A 19431-nucleotide genomic window follows, 5' to 3' on the forward strand; every position below is an offset into this window, starting at 1 on the left:
GAATAAATGTAACATACTCAATATTTTGATTTTAACTCAGATTGCATATTTCAAATAGTTATAACTTTGCCAAACACTGTCTCATAGTAATATAACCGTACAATGATGAAAAATCTATTTATTCCTAAAAATTTACCCTTATGGCTTGTTTTGTGACTCAGGGTAACATATTTGCTATTTTGCATTTTTGACATCTGACTTTTGAAGATGCCTTACCAACCTTATTTCAATAAGTTGCCAAAGCCATGTTTTTGGAAAGACAGATCGAACATTTTCCTCAAATAAAGTCCAATGAGGAACTGAATCTTCAGCTAAGCCAATATCCCGAAACACTAAACAAAGAGAACATAATATTTGCAAAACTACATACAGTAATTTGGGGATAAGAAAGAATACTGATTCAATCTCTTTTACTTTTTTTAAAATTTTAAATTTATTAAAATAAACTATAATCCTTACCAAAAGAACATCATTCATACTACATTAATTTAAAGTACTGTATAGGACAAATACATTTGAATGAATTAGATTTAGTTTACTTTAAATTAACATAAAATCTGCTTCAGTAATGAGTTTTTGTTCCACATCTACAGTAGCAACACCAGTAGCGAGAGAAAGATCTTCTTCAACATTTTGAAGATATTATTTTAATGCTTTGCTATTACTATAACTAAAGAACGTCACACACCACATGCGCCGCTCAGAGCCATGACACAGCACACCAGACGTGCACATTTTGCATGTTATTTAAAATAAAACTATTCAGATAGGACTCTGTGGCCTTCAGAAATTTAAACTGTGTCCTGAGTTGTGGCTGGGCGCTCGCACTTCTACTTCAGTTGCACTCCTATGTCAGGAGTTGTGGTCAATCTCAAAACCGCTCTAATTGGTCCACCGTTTTTATGTTGTTAAATTGAAAAAAAAAGGACTGGATGTGTTTATATCCCTCAATACGACATAGTTTACCCCTTTTTAAAGATTTAATATGAATATTATGGTGCTTCTGAGTGTGCCAGTTTAGGTTCAATTCAAAACCCAATTCAGGTTCATTTCAAAACACACATTCTCGTCTGACTGAGATGGATTTCGAACTCTGATCCCCACCATTCTGCAGGCTAACGTTCAGTCACTGGACAACAAACTTTGCGAGCTACGGGCGCGCATTTCCTTCCAACGGGAAACAAGAAACTGCAGCATTATCTGCAACCCAAGCTCATTCTGAAAACGTAGTCCCGTGGAGGTACGTACGGCTGCATTTATTTTTTTCAAGCGAACGCTGCGGGGCGGTGTGACGCTGTTCCCTTTCATGCCTGCCGGCCGACCGCGTACCTCCTTGTGGAGGGCTTTCCCGCTGCAACCCGTTTGTCCACTCAGCTCACCGTGTAACGTCGGCAGGCTCGAGATGCAGAGAGGAGGAGTTGACCACGGCGATCGATCGGTTTCGAGTCCGGGGAAGAGCAGTTCCAGCAATCAGGTAAGACAAAAACAGAATCCCAAAAATTAAGTGAACAAGTTTCATAACAGGGTGAGAACGCGGTGAAATCTGAAAACGTGGTAGAAAAAAAAATCAGGGCTTTTCTTTTTTTGGACGGCTTTTGTAAACTGTTGCTCGGGTTTAGGGGAAGCAAGCGAGCGGGCGGGTCAATCGGTAAAATTGGTTGGGTTCAGGGAAAGAGGAGGGCGGTCAGCCGATTGGCCGGTCGCGCAGTCAATCATCCGGTCAGTCGGACAGCGGCCTCTGGCGGGTTGACGCGAGAACAGCGCGGGTGCGAACCGCACTCGCAAGAGACGTTCAAGATGAGAAAAATCACACAACAGCAGCCTCTCGCGGATTCGCAAAAACAAAAACTGCAGCCGTACGTACCCGCCGGGATGTATTCCGCGGTCTCCAGAAACGTTCGCGGGACTTCATTTCCACAATGAGCCTGGGTTGATATCTGCCTTACAGAAACCTGGCTATCTGCAGAGGTACCAGACACAGCTGTTGAACTTTCAGTGTTCTTCAAGCACCGCGCGGATAGAACAAAAGAACTTACTGGGAAAAGCAAAAGAGGAGGGGTGTGTTTCTTTATTAAGAAGTCGTGGTGTGATGATTGGAACATACACCCAGTTAGATCATTTTGTTCTCCTGATCTGGAATATCTTATGCTTCGGTGTCGGCCATACTGGCTACCGAGGGAGTTCACAGCTGCTATCATTATGGCTGTGTACATCCCGCCTCAAGCCAACACAGAGCAGGCGCTCAGGGAACTGTACGGGAGCATAAGCGAGCAGGAAACCGCACACTTTTATTGTTACAGGGGACTTTAACAACGCCAATCTCAGGAAAATCACTACAAAATACTATCAACACATCACTGCAAACACGCGTGGTGATTGCATTCTGGACCATTGCTACTCTCCTTTCCGGGACGCAGACAAATCCCTCCCCCGCCCACCGTTTGGCAAATCAGATCACTCTTCTGTTCTGCTCTTGCCTGCTTACAGGCAGAAACTGAAACGGGAACCATCCACCCTCAGGACATTTCAGAGCTGGACGGACCAATCGGATTCCATACTTCAAGACTGTTTTGATCACGTGGACTGGGACATGTTCCGGGCAGCGTGTAATGACGAGATTGACGTGTACGCCAACAGTCACATGCTTCATCAGGAAATGCAGAGAAGACGTGGTCCCAACAAAAAATGTCCGTATCTACCACAACCAAAAACCATGGATCAATGATGAAGTTCGAACAGCTCTATCAGTGCGTGCTTCTGCTTATAAATCCAGAAATGCTGAGGAACAAAAGCAAGTAAATTACAACCTCAGGAAAAACATCAAAGCAGCAATACGTTAATAAAGAAACAAGGCAGAGAGTCAATTTAACACCAATAACGCAAGAAGCATGTGGCAGGGACTTAATTATATCATGGACTTTAAATGTAACAAATCCGCCACTGTAAACTTTGCAGCGTCTCTCCCGGACGAGCTTAACTCGTTCTACGGCCGATTTGAAGCCCAGGACAGCGCGTGCACACTGCGCGCCCCCACAGCCGAAACAAAAAACGCCAGCACACTCGCTGTTTCTGTAGAGGACGTCAGGACATCTTTCCCAGATCTGGCCCAGATGCCATCCCTGGACGTGTACTTAAAGCATGCGCACACCAGCTAGCAGAAGTTTTCACAGACTTCTTTAGCCTCTTGCTCTCTCGGTCTGTGGTTCCCATATGCTTTAAGACGACTACTATTGTGGCCCTACCGAAATCAGCTAATACTACATGCTTGAATAACTGGCGTCCAGTTGCTTTGACACCCATCTTCAGAAAGTGCTTTGAGAAGCTGATTAAAAAGCACATCTGCTCTGTACTGCCTGCTCTGCAATTTGCATACAGGAAACGCTCCACTGATGATGCAATTGCTTTCACCTTGCACACTGCTCAGTCTCACCTGGAAAACAAAAACACATAAATGAGAATGCTGTTTGTGGACTACAGCTCAGCATTCAACACCATAGTGCCTGCCAAGCTGGTGGTGAAGCTCCAGGCTCTGGGTCTGAACAGCTCTCTGTGCAACTGGATCCTGGACTTCCTGTCAGGCACACGCCAGGTGGTCAGATTGAACAACATCACCTCGTCCACACTGATCCTCAACACTGGTGCTCCCCGGGGCTGTATTCTCAGCCCACTCTTGTACTCCCTGTACACACATGACTGTACAGCCAAACACAGCTCCAACGTCATCGTTAAATTTGCTGATGACACAACGCTGGTGGACCTAATCACAGATAATGATGAGACGGCCAACAGAGTGGAGGTGCACACTCTGATGCAGTGGTGTGAGGAAAATCACCTCTCACTCAACATCAGCAAAACCAAGGTGCTGGTGGTTGATTTCAGAAGAGAGAAGAGAGAACCCACCCCCATTTGACATGGACGGCTCACACAGACGCAGTGCTGATGAAGGCACAACAATGCCTCTTCTTCCTCAGGCATCTCAGGAGGTTTGAAATGAGCCTCCGCTCATTCTGCACCTGCACTGTGGAGAGCATCCTGTCTGGCTGTATCACCACCTAGTATGGAAATAGCACCAGCAGCAATCGCAAAGGCCTACATAGGATTGTGCAAACTGCTGGATGCATAGTAGGAGGTGAGCTTCCCTCCCTCCAGGACATCTACACCAGGCAGTGCATGAGGAAAGCCAAGAGAATTATCAGTCACCCAAGCCATAGTCTTTTCTCTCTGCTACCCTTAGGCAAACGGTTCCGCAGGATCACGCACTAGCCGGCTGATGGAAAGCTTCTTACCTCAGACTATCAGGCTGATGAACACTTAACACACCCCACACAGACTCTTCCATACCCCTCTCTGCACACCATCAATATGTAGCATGCACTGCACTTTAACCAATCCATACTTGAAACACTACTGCCTACAATAACTATGTGGACACCTATCCATTGCACATATCGCACAATCTTACATTGTCCTGTTTTTTTTCTTTTTCTTTTTTTTTAAGGGAGTACGCTGTTGTATTTTGCACTGTCTGTATTTTGCACTGTCGTTGTATTTGCACCATCTGTATTTTGTACTGTCTGGAGCCAGCATCTAAGCTTTTCACTCATAATAGCACACATGCTGCAGATGATGTGACAAAAAAAGTGATTTGATTTGATTTTTGATTTATACACTATACCTATACATATGTCTGTCCAAACCACCACAGGTGCCCTTTAAATGTACAATGGCAGAGTAATTCATTTAATACCATACCTGGTTTCCATCAATTTATAGATCTTATAAAATCCTACATAATGAATTTACTAAATATTTATTAATCAACAGGTAGAATAGCAAACATACTGAACTTCTTGTACATTTCACAAGTCGAAGTTCCAGATCTCACAGCCAAATTTGTTGCCATCTTCAATCCTATTCTCTGTCAGTCAACAATAACGATTCAAATGAAATGGTGATTAATCACATTTGCTACATTTTGTGTAACATGTCATCTTTATTATATGTGCAATGATGATAAACTTGAATTCTCACCTTTGAAGATTTAAAGATGTTTTCTATTGGGACCGCCATCATATAAAAACACTCCTTCTCATCAGGAAGACTGGAAGGATACCCTGATCCATACTTTACTGGCAGCAGGTTGAAGATCTGTGATGGGATTAAAATAACAATTAGTCTGATGATCTGCTTTTCATGTCCGCGTGCCCTCACTAACTTAATTTCCTTCAGATTAGTCCCTGATTTATCAGGTGTCGCAGAATGAATCGGCAAGTACTCTGGCATATGTTTTATGCGACAGATGATCTTCCAGCCGCAACTTACCACTGTGAGTACACTAACTTGTGAACCAATACAGCCAGTTTTAGTTTATCCAATTCACTTACAGTGTCTTTAGGCTGTGGGGGGAACTGGAGTACTTAAATGAAACCTACAAGAACACAAAGAGAGCAGGCAAAGCTGGGACTCAGATTGGCTAGAATTCTTGCTGTGAGATGACAGTGCTAACCTCTGAGCCACCGTGCCACCCCGTCTGTGTGTCATTAAATCAATAAAAAGTTTAACAGTTTAACACTTGTCACCTTAGACAATAATGGATCAAAGAATACTTGAGATAATATGTTCTCCATTTGAAGCATGCAGTTAAACAGTATTAAATCTTAAAGCATCTACACCTTGTCAGCATCCAGACGTTTTCCTGACTCCAGCATCAGGACGCTCTGATCTACAGCACTGAGGCCACACAGTGAACCAGGCTGAGCTGAGAGCTGGAGAGTGTTTTTCTCACCAGGAACTGCTTTAGCAGGAGAAAACTGCAGGGAAACCTGTGATGACAACAGCAGGATTTGACATTTTGTTTCTCGTGTGAAACTAGCTCAAAAGTGCAAATGTGTTTTACCTTATTTTTTAAACACTTTTCAACATGAAAGTTTTCACTATGAATAGCAATATTTTCACTTGGCAGGACACAGTATGCCAGAATCTGCACTAAAGGAGCCACATCTGCACCAACAGACAGTTTGAAGGACATTGTGCCACTTGCTACTGCATTAGAAGACTTCACTTCAACCTTCTCATATCCATGATGAATGATCACTCCTCTGGACAAGACCTGAAACAGACAGACAACACTGCTATAAACTGACCAGTGCAGTCAATTAATGTTAACTTAAGTCATCACTGTAAGAATGAGCACATGTACTCACCATATAGACAATGTCAGCATTGAAAATTTTAACGGTCTCTTTAACAAAATAATACTTGACAGTGGCTGTAATCTCAGTGCCACACTTTAATGGCTGCTCAATATTTTCTATAATGAGTTCACTAAATGTTGGGGTGTATGAAGCAGCAGGTTTGGGAAAAAACTGCACAGTTTTTTCATCCGTATTGAAGTAGGGAGATTTTTGAAAATAAGAACGATAGCCTGGATACGCACTTGCCTGGAAATACAAGAACAAGAAATGGCTTTACAGTATCTACTGAACCATTAAAAAAAATTTAAAAACGTGAATGTAAAGTTAAAAAATACCATCAGATTAATATCACTTTTTACAAAACGCAATGTATTAAGAGAGAAGTTTGCCAGTCCATTGCTGTCTGTAGTAAGATTCAGGAGCACTTTAGGTGGCCAGCTGTAATTTTCTAATATATAAATGTGTTTGCCTGGAACTGCTGTTCCCCTGAATCTTGCCAGTTTGACCTAATAATAATAATAAAAAAGAATGAAATTGAAATTGTAATTGTCTTGTTAATCTGACAAAATATTGACTTACTTTTCCCTCTATGACTGATCCATATTCATATGTTTTGGGCAGGTCAGTAAATGTGACTTTGCCAATTTCATAAGTGAGAGATATTGTGTTAGATTGTGTCATGGTGATCTCTGTGGAATACATTTAGATGAGTGTGAAACTTGCGTTTCAGGTTGTAAAACTCCTTTCAGTCCAAAAAACAAAAGCTCACCTGTTTCTTCTTCTGTTATTGTAGCTTCAATATGAAGATCATTTAGCAGTTGATGATGTGTTGGGTAAAAAAAGACAGACAAAGCTAAGGTATGGTTGGCACAGCCTGTTTTACTTATCTAGTAGAAATGGAAAAGCAAGGAACATAAACTATTGTAGAAGTATTGTAAAAATACAACTTTTAAATAAAAAGCAGGTTTGGTACAAACAGTGAAACCGACAAACCTCTGTGCTTTCTTTTACACACAGTGGACTGTGAGTGTCAAGAGTTTTACGGCACACTTTCACAGATGATTTACCAAGTACAGGCTTCCCGTAAGTGTATCTATTGAAAATGTTCAAGAAAATTGGACATGGTTAAAATCAACAAAATTTTTCTGCTTTTAAAATGCTACTTACTTTCCGCAAACCTCAATGACCATGAACTCATCATCTATGCTCACAGGATTTGGTGAAATCACAAAAACTCCAAACTTAGGCAAAACTGCAAATCAGATGACAGAAATTTGGAGTTTTCCATTTGCATAAAAATAAACCAACATTTTATTGCAAATTGCCTTACCATATTTTTTCACATCAAAATCATGTGAGATCATCCTTTCCCCAATGAAAGCCTTCACTTTGTACGTGCCTTCACGGGCCTCTGGGTTTAAATCATAAGAACGCTGCAAAATCCACCTTGTTGAGGAAACATTTGTCCATTGACCAATCCTGTTATCTTGACTGTCCTGTTTAATGAGCGCAGTTGTTTAATTATTGTGAAAAGAGTGAATGACATGAAGTTCCACATCAAATGAACAGGTCTCTGCAGAGCCTGGTCTCTAGCACTTTCCTTGATTTGTTTTATATATATATATATATATATATATAACAACACAATGACCTATTTCTACTTTCCTAATACTAGCTTCTGAAGCTTATTGGTTAGAAAATGCCAATTACCATCCTGGAAAATATATTGGACCAATTCACACTCTCAGGTATATAGTATAAGTTGGCATGAAGACCTGTACAATACTTGACACCATTACAACAAATGTCTCTTCTTTTGTCTCTAAACTACCTGACAGTATGTCCCTAACATAAAAGTTCCCAAATTTTTCAGCCCTCTACCCCTAAAATAACAATGCCACTTACTGGCGACTCCCACATTTATCGGAGGTGGTTATAAATTTACAAACATTGCGCACACTACAATAGGCATATATAAACACAAGCATATTACACAGAAAAGCGCAACAACCATATCATTTTTTTACAGTCACTTATTAATTTGTTTAATTTGTCACACTTTATTTTGATGGTCTGTTTGTCTGTTTGTGATGGTCTGTTTGTGAATTTAAGTTACATTGCATCTACATGCCAACTAATTCTCATTAGATTATAAGTAGACTGTTAGGTTGGGGTTGGGGTTAGGGGTAGTGTAAGTTGACATGTACTTGCAAAGTTTTCTATAGTCAGTTAAATGTCTGTTGAAGGAGCAGGGTCCCACTTTATATTGTCGCTTATACAGTACCTGTGAACTAACACGGTAACTAGATGTGTAAGTACTATGTAACTACAGTGTATGTACAGTAGACACTGCTAAATAGTATTTACTTGTGTAATACTGGTGTACACACATGTAACAACCTAATGAATAGTATGTGTAAGTTTAAATGTGTAACAGGACATTGTTAACAACACTAAGAAAGTACACACCTGTAACAAGAATTATGTAAGTGCATTGCGTGACAACAATATGTACTTGCTGGTGTTTTTCCATACCTGTTTGCATACCATGTACTGCACTTGTGAACATTGTATAGCAGAACAAATGCTGCATTAGAAGGTTTCACCTTGTAATACCAGTGCAATTACAGAGTTAATTCTCAGAAACTGTCCACTCAAAGTGTAAAATGGTCACAAATTAAAGACTACAAAAATATTGAGAGAACATTAGAAATTCATTCAGTGGCACTACTGGCTGGGAAGGCGAAATAGTGAAGGTGCCTTCCACTGCCGATCCATGACATTAGAAAAAGCATACCAGATTCATTGAAAATATATATGCCATTTTTTTCCTTTTATTTGCTGTTTCTATTGTGACGTTTCTTCAGATTCAAAAGTTTTATGATAATGTAAACAATTAACTTGTTTTAATAAATTCATAGCTTACTCAAAGTGCTTGTGTAAAACACTGTTGCAGAGTAAAAATCAAATATGAATGTGACAGTTTTGCTTTTATAGATCCTGGGTTCTCTTTATTGTTCTTTTTCATTTTTCTTTTGTGATTGCTGGCACTCTGCTGAACAATCTGACTTCACAGTGTAAATTACAGTATTCTGTTACTTTGCTAAAACATTGGAACTGCAATGCAATACAGTTACTGTACACATACACATCATATTAAATAATCTATTCCTGTGGATTCACCATGCGTTTTCCCAGTTATATGAGGACATGAGCGGACAGTTCCTGAGAAGTTACCATGTCAGTACTCTGTTAATAATGAGTTGGATTAGGATTTATATTACACAGTAGTTAGCGACCATTTTGGAAGTACACTTATTAAAAAAAATTTACACTTTATTTACACACAGTATTTAATCATTTGTTGGATAGTTCCTGAAGAGTTTCCATGTAAGTACAATGTTGTTAACCAGTTTCACAGAGGATTATGTTTTATATATCACACAGTAATTTGTGACAATTTTATACTTTATATTGAATGAACAGTTTCTGAAGAGTTATCATGTAAGTACACTGTTAATAAAGTGTTGCATAGAAGATATTTTTACAAGCTACACAGCAATTTGCGACCATTTTACATTTTATATTGAGTCGACAGTTCATGTGGAGTTACCATGTATGTCTGGTATCACAAGGTGAAACCTTCTAATGCAGCATTCGTTTTGCTATACAATGTTCACAAGTGCAGTACATGGTATGCAAACAGGTGTGGAAGTTGGAAAACATCTGCAAGTACATGTCACGCAATGAACTTACATAATTCTTGTCACAGATGTGTACTTTCCTTCTCAGTGCTTTGTTACCAATGTCCTGTTACACATTTAAACTTATACATACTATTCATTGGGTTGTTACATGTGTGTAGTTACACCAGTATTACACAAGTAAATACTATGTACCAGTGTGTACATACACTGTAGTTACATATTACTTACACATCTAGTTACAGTGTAAGTTCACAAATATGTGACAATATAAAGTGGCACCCAAATTTCTTTTCACCCCTAAATGAAAAATGAAAAAAAAAAAAAGTCTGCTGTGTGTAAAGTTTTCATCTTCAGGAAGATTTTTAAGATTAGATACATTCTTAAATATGACTTTGAAGCAGAATTAGTGATTTTGTAAAGTTATTGTGTGTTGTTAATGGGTTATATAATGAGTTAAATCTATCTTTTGTGTTCTTACCTCAAGTACAACTGCACTATACTGTAAAAGACAAAATTAGCACAAAAAAAGTGCATTATTTAAAAACGTTAACAGCCAACAATGCATTTATATATTTAAAATGAATTAAATAAAAATGAGAGAGATATACAGATATTAGATAAAACACACCTGCTGATCAAGAGGTCTAAAGCTTTTATCCATCGTAACAACCCTGAAGTTTACTGTGAAAAAAATATATAGTAAAATAAAAACAACAATACATGTTTTTTTCTGGATGGTGATAATATTAATATCACCAAAGTTTAAAACTCTGGGTTAACATTTTCAAATGTTTTATCAATACTTTGATATTGTAATAGCTTTCTAAAACCACCAGTTTGAGAATGTAATTAACCTCCTGTTATTACAGTCTATCAGGGTTTCTTAAATATTCATTTATTCAAGAGTTCACACTTAGCTGATTATTGATTATAAAGCTAGTTTGGCATACAGGAGACAGCCCTGAGCTCATATGATCCTCGAGCCCGGGGCTCCCTCCTTTTGCAAGGCAAGAGGGGAGTTTGAGCTCAGGTAGATCTCGAGAACTCCCTTGTCATGGTGTCTGAAGAGCAGATAGTAATTGCTCTTTTGAAGAGATAAGTACTTGGTAGGAGCATGTCTATGGTGTTGATTTGGATTAGTAATAAACTTAAGTTGCATGTTTTTGGATGGTGGGAGGAAACCGGGGAACCCAGAGGAAACCCACTTGACCATGGGGAGAACGTGTAAACTCTGCATGGAAACGTCCACTGGCTTGGTAAAGACTAGGACCAGAGACATTCTTGCTGTGAGGCAACAGTGCTAATCACTGGGCCACCGTGCCACCCATGCATGAAGGAGGAGGAGTAGGGGTGGAAGGGGGGATTTTTCAAAACGAAGATAGCTGTGATGTGTAACCTTGGGTTTTTATAGTAGCTTAGTAACCGTCTGATTGGTGCATTGTAAATTGGATAATGCGGGTCCAGCCACAAGCAGTCATAAGCATGTGATCCTCTCAAAATTAGTTTATAAATAAACTTCACTTGTCATACAGACAACATTGTGAACACAACTCTCCCTGTTCTTATTAATCTAAAAGCAAAACTAACTAAAAACAATGTTAATGTGTGTGCCAAACCAGAAGTGGCGCCCCCAGAAAATTCTTTAGGGGTGGCCAAGTAAGGCCACACCAAATCTTGGGGTGGCACACAAAAGAATAATGAATTGAGTATATATTGTGAATAACGAGTAATGCTTTACTTTTGTTTCTGCTGAATGAAATAATGAAGTTTTAATTAATTCCATTAATTGCTCTTAAAATTGCAATTTATTCCATGAAATAAATCAGCAAGTACATGTGCAAACTAAATAAAAATCAATATTTAGCTTAAAAACACCTTTCAGTTATTTTTCTCATTATTTTATTGTACAGCATACAGTATATGCCATGTCTAAAATTTAAGGAGATTAATGCATGAATTAATAAACGAAACAAATGAACACACTGAACAAAAGATATTACCACACACACATGTTTGTTTTTGTGAAAAGTGGGTACATTACATAGGTTTCCATTCGTTTTATGCAGCACAAACTGTATATTGTATTGCCCTCACCCCACCCTACCCCTAAACCCAACCATCACAGGAGACTGTGTACAGCTTTACTCTTTGATTAAACTCATCCTGGGCTGCGTTTCCCGATAACGATTGATCTTAGCACTTAAGAGCGTTTTCTACGAGTCATTTTGCGAACGTTCGTTATTGTTTCACGTGCGTTTCCCAAAAATGCACTTAACACAATTGCACGTAGCCCAGCTTTAAGTGCAACTTAGGAGTCGCTATCCGTTTGTTAAGTGCTGAAATGTCACGCTATAGAATGGCTCGTTATTGTTGCACATGTTATAGCAATCCATATAATTCTTCTTCTACTTGTGTGAATGTATATTCAACTCGAATAACATAAAAAAATATATATTTTTGAGCCAGTTTAAAAACATAAATTAACTGGAAATGTCGTACTGTAAAAACACTGTCTTACTCCAATCTCGCATAAAACTAATTCTAACAGTCCTTGCCGGAAATGACATCAGCATCATTTTCGATATTTATATGAAACCTTAATTAAGTAGAATTATTTATCAATTTCTTTATCAAAAATTGCTTATCTCACATCAAAATAAATAAATAAGTAAATAAATAAATAAATAAATAAGCTCTTACATTTATTTTTGAAAAGTTTAGCCTAATTATCCCCACCTGATGTGCATTTGCTAATAGGACAAAAATATAAATAAGCACATACCTAGGGGTGGAGACACTAGCAAAATGGCTGAAACCAAAAAACAAAGAAAAGTCATTTTTCAAAAAGAGGAAATTAATATTATTTTAGAGGAGGTGGAGCTACAAAAACATATAATTTTCAGCAGGTTTAAGGGCAGTCACACAAATAAAGAAAAACAAAAAATGTGGGACGATATTGCTACAAAACTTACTGCAACAAGGGGGATTAAAAGGTGGAAGCTACGCTTTCGGGCTATTCACAAGTCGGTGGTCTTCTCTTTGTGCCACAAAAGTGCTGTGCTGTAATAACAGTAACAGCTATGTTGCACAACATTGCAGTGAGGGCAAGAGTGCCCTTGGACATCAGGGAGGAAGATGAAGAGGTGGAGGAAGAGAATGAAGTTGAGATGAGAATTCATGATGATCAGCCAAGACATGTTCAATACATGGCTGGGTTTGGGGCACGCCAGCAAGTCATTGACACATTTTTTTGAGTTCCTCCTTTATTTGTGTCATCTTTAAATCACATTAAATATTTTCTGTTAAATACAACATATGTAGCCTACTACCCTCGAAATGTCCATATACAACAGTGTAATTTTTTTTTCCATTCTAACATTTATTATGTAATTTTTATTTTTTTCTTTATTCATTATTATTTGTATATTGAATTGTGTAATGTGTAGAAAATATAAATGAATAGAGATATACGTACAAATAAAATGAATAATGACTTTGAAGAGAAGTAAATTGTAGGTGCAATTTGCCGGTTGTCCAGCAGGTGCCCTCATAACTCTGTCTCCTTACGATGCACTTAAGGCTTTACGATTACTCCAGAGCACTCGTAGATCCACTAAGATTTTCAAGTGCTACTTAAGTTACGATGCTTTTGGGAAACAGACCGTAATATTAAGATCAGTCGTACGATCATTTCTACGAACTTCTTAGGCTTACGATGCTTTTGGGAAACGCAGCCCTGTGTGATTTATAAGCTTTGTGAGAAATATTTCACCTCCTTTTTGTAATACCTGTGTCATACCCATGTCATTATACAGATTTGTGTCCTGGTATGTCACAAAAACACGTACACACACACACACACACACACACACACACACACACACACACACACACACACACACACACACACACACACACACACTTACCATACGGACTTATACAGATTTACCCATGCTCCTTTTTGAGCCACAATATATTAATACATATTCTTCTTTTGATGTACCTTTTTGCAAAATACACCCACAGAATCATTAAGATTTTTGGCCCTTTTAAGTCATCCAGCAAAATAATGGAGTTGCTAAATAAACCAGATTCTGAAAAGCTGATTTCAAAATGCATCTATTTATTTATTTGATTTGCATTTGTGGTTTTCAATCAGATAAAACACAACTAATTATTTCAAAAACAAGAATTTCTTAATAAAAATTGTGCAATCTCAGTAAATCAGCTACTTCGGTGGCGCTGATCAATCCACAATAATTTGGTGGCTGCATTTTGTTTATTAATCATTTATTGAAATATTGTGAGTTTACGCAAGTACATTTAAATTATAATATCAAAAACTAAATCATATTGAGGTGGCCACAAGGGACTAAAACATAATAAACATGCGCAGGTTATTTTCATAATTTTCCACAATAATCTTTTACATGCCATAATATTTGCAACTTACCAGTCTGTCCAGCAATATAGAAGGGTTTATCCATCTGAATAAAAGTCAGAGGATGGTAAGATTTGAACATGACTTTTCTCTCTTCAGTCATGTTGAAGGACTCTCCTTGAAGTTCAACCTTGATTTTCTGCACTGATTCTGCTTCTGCTAGAGGAGCCTGGTGAGAAATAAAGTCCTGTATTTACAACCTCTGCAAGAATAACGATTGTGTTAAATAGATGCATTATGACAACACATAGTTGAATATATTCAAAACAATAAGCAGACCTGAAAGTTAAAACAGCGGTGAAACTCTTGCTCAGCTTTCTCCTGCAGCAATAATGTGCTCTGGTTACTATGAACCAGATAAATGTTCATGAAGAGGGTTTTGTTGGGCTTCAGAAGACTTGCACACAGTTTGGCATCAGATCCTGACTCAATCACAGCAGGAAAGGTCACCATGAAGATTCTATCAAAAAGACAATCAAACGTTCAATTTCAGACAAGTTTTTACATTTTAGCATATGATGAAATGTATTTCACTGTAAACTATCAAAATAATTTGTAGCTGTCTCAGTCATTTCTATATCAGAAAAGAGCAATAGTCAAAACAGAACTTAATCATGTTGCACAGAAAGGTACTTACGGTCTTGTTTTATTTCCATTGACACAGAGGAAGAGGATAAAGATCAGGAAGAACCCTTTTAAACAACAGCTAACAATCAGAGCCATGATCTCGGTGATGAAATGAGCAAAACTATCTCTGATAAAGGGACACTAATGCTAGGTCCTTCATAACATTTCAATATTGATCATCTGATTAATGATTCATTACTAATCAGTGGCTTTTACCAAACTAAAAGGTCCTAAGTACAGTTAAAGCTTTATTTATGCTGACATTGCACTACAATGATTATATATATGATTTATTGTTATGTTTATATTTGTTATTCAATACTTATTTGTAAAATATATACATATCACCTAAGCAAAGTACACAAAGAAAAAAAGAAAGACAGCTGACCACTTTCCAATATCAACAGAAGATACTGAAATCAAGGGTCAAAAACCCCCAAAGAATTAAAGAGTTACCATAAATGTTTGTTTAAACTTGTAAAGTTTAGGTAAGTTTGTTAATAATTAAGATTCTACTACATGGTGAAGAGATTACATGTTTGTTTGGTCTGTGAGTATTTATAGGTTGAATTTAGTCATGCACATGTGACCTTCTGTTTAATTGTGTTAATGTTCTGAATGCCACCTCAAATACCAATGTGTTAGGATAGAAAAAAACACTACGCTAACGTGTTTGTAAATTTTTGTAAATAAATTTGTTAAAGTGATTATTTTGAGCTACGCCATCTTCGTTGAATGTTGTTGTGTGGTGGTCAAGACTAATTATTGATCAATTTGAGTGGACCATGGACCATGCAGGACTCAAATCATACAGGGAACATTCGGGACGTTTGCAGGTATCCTACAGGGAACATGCAAGACACCTTCAGAAATCCAACAAGGAGAATGCACGACTCCTGTAGGACTCCTACAGGAAAAACATTAGATTCCTATATGAACCATGTAGAAATCTTGTCTAATGAAACATGCAAGACTGCTGCCGGACTCCTGTAGGACTCCTACAGGTAACTAATACAAGGTGCATGCAGGAATCCTACAGTATATAAATCTTACAGTGAACATGCAGGGCTATAGTATAGAAATTCTACACTGAACTCCTGCAGGAAACCTACAGGAATCCCCAGGGAACAGGCAAAACTCCGTTAGGAGTCCAGGAATACTTCATGGCTTCTTCATAATCAACATTGTGAACATTGCTTTTAGCTATTGTTGTTGTTGTTGGCATACAGTAGGACCACCAATGAAAACTTTATTAGCTAATGGATTTTATGGCTAATTTGGGTGCATTTATGTTCAATGGGAATGTTGTTAATGTACACTGTACCTTGTTGTGAAGTAAATAAATAAATAACATGCAGTTTTCCTACATGAATCATACAGGGATTCAGGGAACATTCAAAACACCTGTAGGAATCATACAGGAATATTATAAGGAACATGCATTCTGAATTAATTATGCCTCAAACACCAATGTGGTAAAACAGTACAACAAAACAAAGTAAATGTGTAAGCGAATTTGGAAATAAACTTTTGTTAAAGTGATTAGTATGTGTTTAAAAGTCCCTTGTCTCTATCTCATCTTTTCCTTTTCTTTCTTTGAATGTGGTTGCAAGTTCAGTGGAGTCTAATTACTGCCAGAATTGTATGATTATGTACAGTATGTGTGTATATTTGTTTTTCTAGGCACTGCCACTTTCTACAGGATTTCACAAAAAATTTGTAACCAGAAATCCTTACAGGGAACATTGTTAGAGTAGACAACACACCAGGAGTGCGGGTAAAAGCAAAGACTGTTTATTTGAATAAAAGTCAACAAAGACAGGATGCTGCACACAGCAAGTTTGTCAGTGCACAGCACTGGAAAGATTAATGATTGCTCGGAGAGAGTTGGAAGTCCGCAGCGAAAGGTGAGCCTGGTGGCTGATCAGGTAAGCTGTTGAGTGGCAACAATTCCGGCTTGAAGATGTGGTCCACGTTTGACCCTTGAGAGCTGGTACCCAGCTAGAAATGTTTAGTTCTCTACATGTTCTGAGAATATTACCAAGCAATGTTGCATTACTGTTTTAGGTGGGTAGTTTTGTTTTAGTTCCCAGAACATTCTCTTAAAAGATAGGAAAAGATTCTCTAGAAACATTCTAACCACATTCGCTGGTAACAATTTTAGAACATTATATTCTAACATTCTTATAGCATTATTCTCTAAAACAGTACACTAAACCTGTTTAGTGGTAACATTGTTGAAACATTATACTTTAACATAATTATAACATTTCAAGGATTGTTTTATTTTACTTCCCAAAACATTCTCCTAAAAGAGAGGTAAATGTTCTCTAAAACATTCTGATCCCGTTTAATTGGGTAACATTGTTAAAATATTAGACTTTTATATTTTCAGCAGGTATTTTGTTCTAGTTCCCAGAAAGCCTTCTATTAAGTGAGGACAATATTCTCTAAATATTGTACATGTTTGTTAATAACTTTGTTTGTTTTCTTTTTTGTTTCCAAAATGTACAGTAACGATATGACAGACACATACACTCTCTATACACATTTAAAATATTTAATTTTACTGTAGCAATATGAAAAGAAAGTTTAAAGCACTGCATTTTCTTACATTCTTGTGCTCATTGTATAACGTGTAACAAAAAAGAAAAGAATTTTGAAAATCTGGTAAATTTAAAACAAGAATCATTTTCTGACACATAATACAAATTTTACTTATTGTATGAAATACTTATTCATTGTCACTTTAAATCTGTGTGCTTTGCCACTATTTTTTAAACCACCAGGATTTACTTATTTGTCTGCAATAAGTTTTTGAACATGAAATTTGATATATTTTATGGGTAGAGTATAGATAAAGTACAGGTCAAAATTAGTATGTTAATTGTCTTTCTGTCTCGTTTTTGACAATAAATCATGTTCTTAAAACATTTCTCTTATGTGACTTTGAAAATATTCTTACATTTGTTTTTATAAATCATTGTGAAAACTTTCTAAGAGAACATTGTTCAATCTGGTGCCATTTTAATAATCTTAAAATGTTTTTAAAATGTTGCAGATAAAATGTGCTAGCTTTGTTCAAATGTCTTATTGCTAGAGAAAACATTCCACATTACACATCTTAATGATGTTCTTAAAACATTTGTCTGATGGTGCTAGGGGTGGCTATTGATTAACTTGGTATAATCAAAATCACGCTGAATGAACTCACAACTGAAGTTCTGTCTCTTGCGAACCTTCACTTATAACAGAAACAGTGTGAGACCAAATCACATAGCCTACACACAGCTGTAAATTTATTTATCATGGGGACTATTTTTGTCAGGTAAAGGCAGTTGGTTTTGGCTAATTAAACCAGTTAGAAAGTAAATGCTTTTTTAAATATTTCAAATAAATGTTTTATAACTTCAGAAAACTTTATAATGATATAATTATGGTTTTCTGCTCAGTTAAAGTAAAAAATAGACTGCATTATTGTACTCATTCAGGAAATATTTTTGATGATTTTCGCTGGTTCGAGTTTCGGCTGGGTCAGTTGGCGTTTCTATGTGGAGTTTGCATGTTCTCCTTGTGTTTGCGTGGGTTTTCTCCGGGTGCTCAGGTTTACCCCACAGTCCAAAGTTATGCGGTACAGGTAAATTGGTTAAGCTAAATTGTCCATAGTGTATGAGTGTGAATGAGTGTGTGTGAATGTTTCCTAGAGATGGGTTGTGGCTGGAAGGGCATCTGCTGCGTAAAAACGTACTGGATAAGTTGGTGGTTCTTTCCGCTGTGGCGACCCCGGATTAATAAAGGGACTAAGCCAAATGAAAAAATAAATGAATGAATGTTATTTGCTTGAAGGCTTACATTTAAAGGATTGAAAATATATTTATATAATAATCAAATAAAAATCAAATAGTAGCCAAAAAATAAATGGGGCTCGTAAATTAGGTTTGCTATAGCAGAATTGTCTCTGGGGAAATAGGACATCCATTTACAATAAGCAATCTATTCACAATATAGGTTCTAAATGCATAGCATGAATGCTGATATTAGCAGCTAAGGGGATAGTTAGTATCTTGTTTATGAAATATATATCTTGTTTGTAAAGACAACTTGAATTTGCAGATCAGCAGGAAAATCAGGGTGTAAGAAATTTTGTGAGCTTTTAAAAATTATAGTTTATTTTTGTTACCTGGTAGTAATAAGGTTACTATAGTTAACATCTAATGATTTGGTGGAGAAGTGATTTGCCACATGTTATCAGATCATATTTGCTCATAATTTGGCTGTTGTTGGTTTAATTCAATTAATTAAAAGGATAAGTTACAGTACATATTCAAAGTCATAAATGATCATCTAATACTATGATGAAACATTTCAAAATATTCAATCATAAAACATCTAATTCTGAAAGGAGATTCTAAAATAACATGTAGCTTCTAGACAAACAAAGACTCAACCAGCTCGCCATAAC

The 19431-nt window shown here is 37.2% G+C and overlaps 1 protein-coding gene across 9 annotated transcripts in view; it reads right to left on the minus strand.

The window, feature by feature from the left end:
- Nucleotides 1-15716, minus strand: part of a2m2c (alpha-2-macroglobulin 2, member c) — a 30535-nt gene extending 14819 nt beyond the window's left edge. For 4 of the 9 annotated variants that reach the window (XR_015508200.1, XR_015508199.1, XR_015508201.1 and 1 more), the window contains exons 1-17: nucleotides 14980-15716; nucleotides 14622-14802; nucleotides 14355-14511; nucleotides 10530-10582; nucleotides 10380-10400; nucleotides 7525-7690; nucleotides 7362-7446; nucleotides 7188-7287; nucleotides 6964-7081; nucleotides 6774-6883; nucleotides 6530-6700; nucleotides 6204-6440; nucleotides 5897-6109; nucleotides 5673-5822; nucleotides 5032-5148; nucleotides 4843-4918; nucleotides 221-332 (exon numbers count right to left, since the gene is read on the minus strand). Coding sequence is in view for 6 of the 9 variants with exons in the window: in XM_087282233.1 (XP_087138359.1) it covers nucleotides 221-332; nucleotides 4843-4918; nucleotides 5032-5148; nucleotides 5673-5822; nucleotides 5897-6109; nucleotides 6204-6440; nucleotides 6530-6700; nucleotides 6774-6883; nucleotides 6964-7081; nucleotides 7188-7287; nucleotides 7362-7446; nucleotides 7525-7690; nucleotides 10380-10400; nucleotides 10530-10582; nucleotides 14355-14511; nucleotides 14622-14802; nucleotides 14980-15065 (2153 nt within the window). In the remaining 3 variants the exon portion in view is untranslated. The remainder of the gene's footprint in view (nucleotides 1-220; nucleotides 333-4842; nucleotides 4919-5031; nucleotides 5149-5672; nucleotides 5823-5896; nucleotides 6110-6203; nucleotides 6441-6529; nucleotides 6701-6773; nucleotides 6884-6963; nucleotides 7082-7187; nucleotides 7288-7361; nucleotides 7447-7524; nucleotides 7691-10379; nucleotides 10401-10529; nucleotides 10583-14354; nucleotides 14512-14621; nucleotides 14803-14979) is intronic. The other 5 variants (XM_087282235.1, XM_087282238.1, NM_001423273.1 and 2 more) reach the window with 5 other exon arrangements.
- Nucleotides 15717-19431: the final 3715 nt, after the last annotated feature.

The sequence above is a fragment of the Danio rerio genome, chromosome 15 (assembly GCF_052040795.2).
Source record: "Danio rerio strain M-AB ecotype USA chromosome 15, GRCz13ab, whole genome shotgun sequence".
NCBI classification, from domain to species: Eukaryota; Metazoa; Chordata; class Actinopteri; order Cypriniformes; family Danionidae; genus Danio; species Danio rerio.